The 3,448-nt window shown below is 40.2% G+C and overlaps 1 protein-coding gene across 1 annotated transcript in view; it reads right to left on the minus strand.

The window, feature by feature from the left end:
• Nucleotides 1-241: 241 nt before the first annotated feature.
• The window catches only part of LOC104500491 (phosphatidate cytidylyltransferase 1-like), a gene marked incomplete at both ends in the record, with an annotated part of 11,732 nt that continues 8,525 nt past the window's right edge, over nt 242-3,448 (minus strand). Inside the window, 2 exons of the mRNA XM_010144144.1 lie at nt 242-300; nt 1,849-1,988. Of these exons, the coding sequence (XP_010142446.1) occupies nt 242-300; nt 1,849-1,988 (199 nt within the window). The remainder of the gene's footprint in view (nt 301-1,848; nt 1,989-3,448) is intronic.

Raw genomic sequence — 3,448 nt, forward strand, 5'->3', positions numbered from 1 at the left:
TGCACTGTATACGCACAAAGCCGCCTCTGTACTGAGTGAAAGGCCACATCCTATGATACGATAATAGAAAACTGCACGGGGAAGAGACACTAAGAAGCTCAACACCGTTTGATTTCATGTTACCGCCACTTTCAGCCCATTTCCACACACCTCTTCCAAGCTATTTTATGAATGTATGGACATGACTGTTTCTAGTGACATCTGTGACGTGAGTGACCACAGCAAAGTGGGTAATACGCACCATGTAAAACTGGAGACGATAATGTTTCTTCACTAAACTCAAAACAAACATGCAGAAGCCTGTAAAACAAAGCAAGTGTAGTTTGTACAGTCTTACTTTTAATTATACCAAACTGTGATTTCCTAGTAATTCTCTTCCCTTGAAGCAGCTTTTAATCTCTCTGCTGCTAGGAGCATTTTCTTGTATTCAGTTAAGTGTACATACAGAATTGTTCTCATTAGACCACAAGATTTAGTTAACACTGGTAAAGAGAATCCATTTCATTACTCACAAGGTCCCAACACAGACATCGATTTTTAGGAGAGGAGATCATCACATTTAAAAAGAACCACTCAAAAAAACAGGTCAACAAGCTGGTTTTGAATTGTTAACAGGAATAATTGAAAGGAAAAGACCAGCTTGTCTTTTTCCCCCAGAAAGGCATACGGCTGCATGCAACGTCGAAGCATGAAGTGCGGGTGTTGGAGGATTCAACTAACCGAAATAAATGTTCTGGGTGGCTAACAGAGCACTTCTTCTCCCCTAGGGCAGCCTCCTCTGCTAGCAGGGGTCAGAGCCCTCGAAAGACCCTGGGGACAGACCCTCAGTAACCCCACGACACCAATGCATCACCCACCAAGGGGCTCTGCTATGCTCTGCCTCCTGCTTTTGCTCATGACTGGCTGGTCTCATCTCTCCCCTCATTGCCCTTCAGTGGTCACAAGACATTAGTTAAGTTAGTTTCCTCAAGCCAAAGCCAGCTGACAAAGGTCAAGACTTGCAAAGCTGGTTTCAAGTTTGCAATCTAAGCACGGAGTGGAATTTTTATCTGGTTTAAGAACAAATTAACAATAGACAGACTGACAATTCATCGTGAAGACCAGTTTCTTAGTATATTTTACAAGTATTTGTAGCATAACAGTCTCCTGTCCTTTAGGCAAATCTGACTCTTTAGATGATTCAGTTTTAGGCTAAAATAATATTAACTGCATTGCTGAAAACACCATGTACATATTTACATGTTCACAGAGCAATACGTCACAAGATTGCCAGTTTATGTCTCTTCTTCCTAGAGAAGAGTCTTTTAAAAAGTCTTTCTTCGGATGGGGACGAAAATCTATCCATGAGGCAAGCATTTGAACATCTTGTAGACAAAATCAAACCTCAGGCATTTTGAATAATCTGTTTAAAATACATTGCTACATCTGATTGCTGTAGACCTAGCAGAACGCTTGCACGATAAAGCATCAACCCAGCACAACAACTACATGTACAAGTCATCTCCACAGACTGGCAAAGCAGTGCTCTTGTATTCAGGTGCTGAGCCTCAGTTCTTCAGCAATCAAAATTACTTCATACCAACGTCTCTTGAGAGCTATTAGCTCAACCTTCTCAAGACCATCTACTTGTTTAGGCTGCTTTCTTCTTCTCAGTGAAAGCAAAATTTCTATTAATCTTTTCACAGGAAAAATGAAACTGCAAACACCTAATTTCCTCAAACATCAACAGGAAAAAGAAATTGAAAATGCATAACGCTGGGAAGCAATTATTCTTTTAAAAAAGAAACGACAAGCACAGAAACAAATGCAGCACAAAGTTCTTCCATTTCTGCAATTTCCTACACTTACCTGTTAAATAGAGTGCAAAAGATATAAACCTGTGGTAACGAATTAGAAACTGAAGCTGTTCTCTTCTCTGAACAAAAGTAGCGAAGTAATCAGCTACAGTCTCTCCATAAAAGAAGTAGTTCACGCACAGCAAAAAGTACCTACAACAACAGCCTGCAGTTATTTTAACAAGATAATTTAAGTGTCATTCTTAAAAACAAAGCAAACAAAAACCAATACAACAAAACCCACCACACTAAAGGAAAACCAGAAGGGTAGAAAAGACATGATAAAAATAAAATTCAGGTATAAATCCAGTCTTATACTTCTGGGTCAGTGTCTCCTCTGACAAGCCAATTTTTGTAATTTACTTCCTCTAAAGCAACCGCACTAGAAAATTGAACTAATTTTGCAGGATACAGTTGGAAAAATCATTTAATTCTTAACTACAGTGTTGAATACTCAACACTTCTGCAAGTCCCTTTCAGGCACCCTAAACTTACAGAACGAGTATCTGCTATCATCAATATCGACACAAACAATTCTCTTCTCCTGTATCCTCGTAAGGGTAGTTTTCAATTTCTGCCTTACGAAGAGGAAAACAGGTCATATGAATCCTCTGAGGTTATAGGACAGTGAATCTGACACAGAGCTTCAGGATCTGAATGGAACTGTAATTTTGCCATCTGGCCTGAAGATTCTCATCTGAAAGAGTTACTCCCTCGTGCAGTTCACCTTTTAGCTCTCTTAGCCAAGCGACAATCTTACAGGGTCAAATCCATCAACTAATGAGTAAATGCAGCTGCTACTACTTTTTCAAAACAACTTTGTGGGAGTATGTCCATATCCAAGGTTCAATGAAGATGAAATATCACCTTCAGCTATCTCTTTTTGAAGGATCTTCAAAGAAATTCTTCTCAGTCGAAACAGTCAGTACATGAGTAATTCTGTCAGAGGTTTCCATACAAGTCCAGTTACTTGACTTTCTAGAGTTAAGTCACGATGGGATCCTCAAATGCCAAGGCAGCACTCAATAAAACCCAGTGAACAGCAAATCCAAACCCACTAAGAGATGCACCTTTTTCGGCAACATACCATTCAGCTTATGACCAAAGTCAGCCACAGAAGATAAAAACTTGTAATTCAAGACTGGATCTCCTGATAGTCTCAGAACACTCAGTACGCGGTCTCTTCCCTCCACTAGATGCTAACGCTCGCTTCGCAAGGCTTCACATCTCAAAATGAGCCAAATAGTTGACATTCAGACTACTAACAGGATTCTCTTATCTCATTGAAATACCTTAATATTTAGTCTCAGTGGCAAGATGCTGGACTGAAAGAAGCTTTGACATTAACTAGTGTGGCAATTCGGAGGAGTTGATTTGGGGTTCCACGTAGGAAAGTGATGGTGGTCAACTGCCAAAGCAGACTAACTGGTAAGGTACACATTTCTCCATGCCTCCAAAAACTTTGGCAAGACTGCAGAATCATTCATGTGTGAGCCTGCTCTAGCTGTAGGTCCAGAAGCCATGAAATAAGCAGAAAATAGATCAGTCCCCTGGATAATCCAGGAGTGACCGGAGGAGAACTGTTTAGTATTTACAGAACAGTTGACAGCAGG

The sequence above is a fragment of the Buceros rhinoceros genome, unplaced genomic scaffold (genome assembly GCF_000710305.1).
Source record: "Buceros rhinoceros silvestris isolate BGI_N320 unplaced genomic scaffold, ASM71030v1 scaffold18379, whole genome shotgun sequence".
Taxonomy (NCBI): domain Eukaryota; kingdom Metazoa; phylum Chordata; class Aves; order Bucerotiformes; family Bucerotidae; genus Buceros; species Buceros rhinoceros.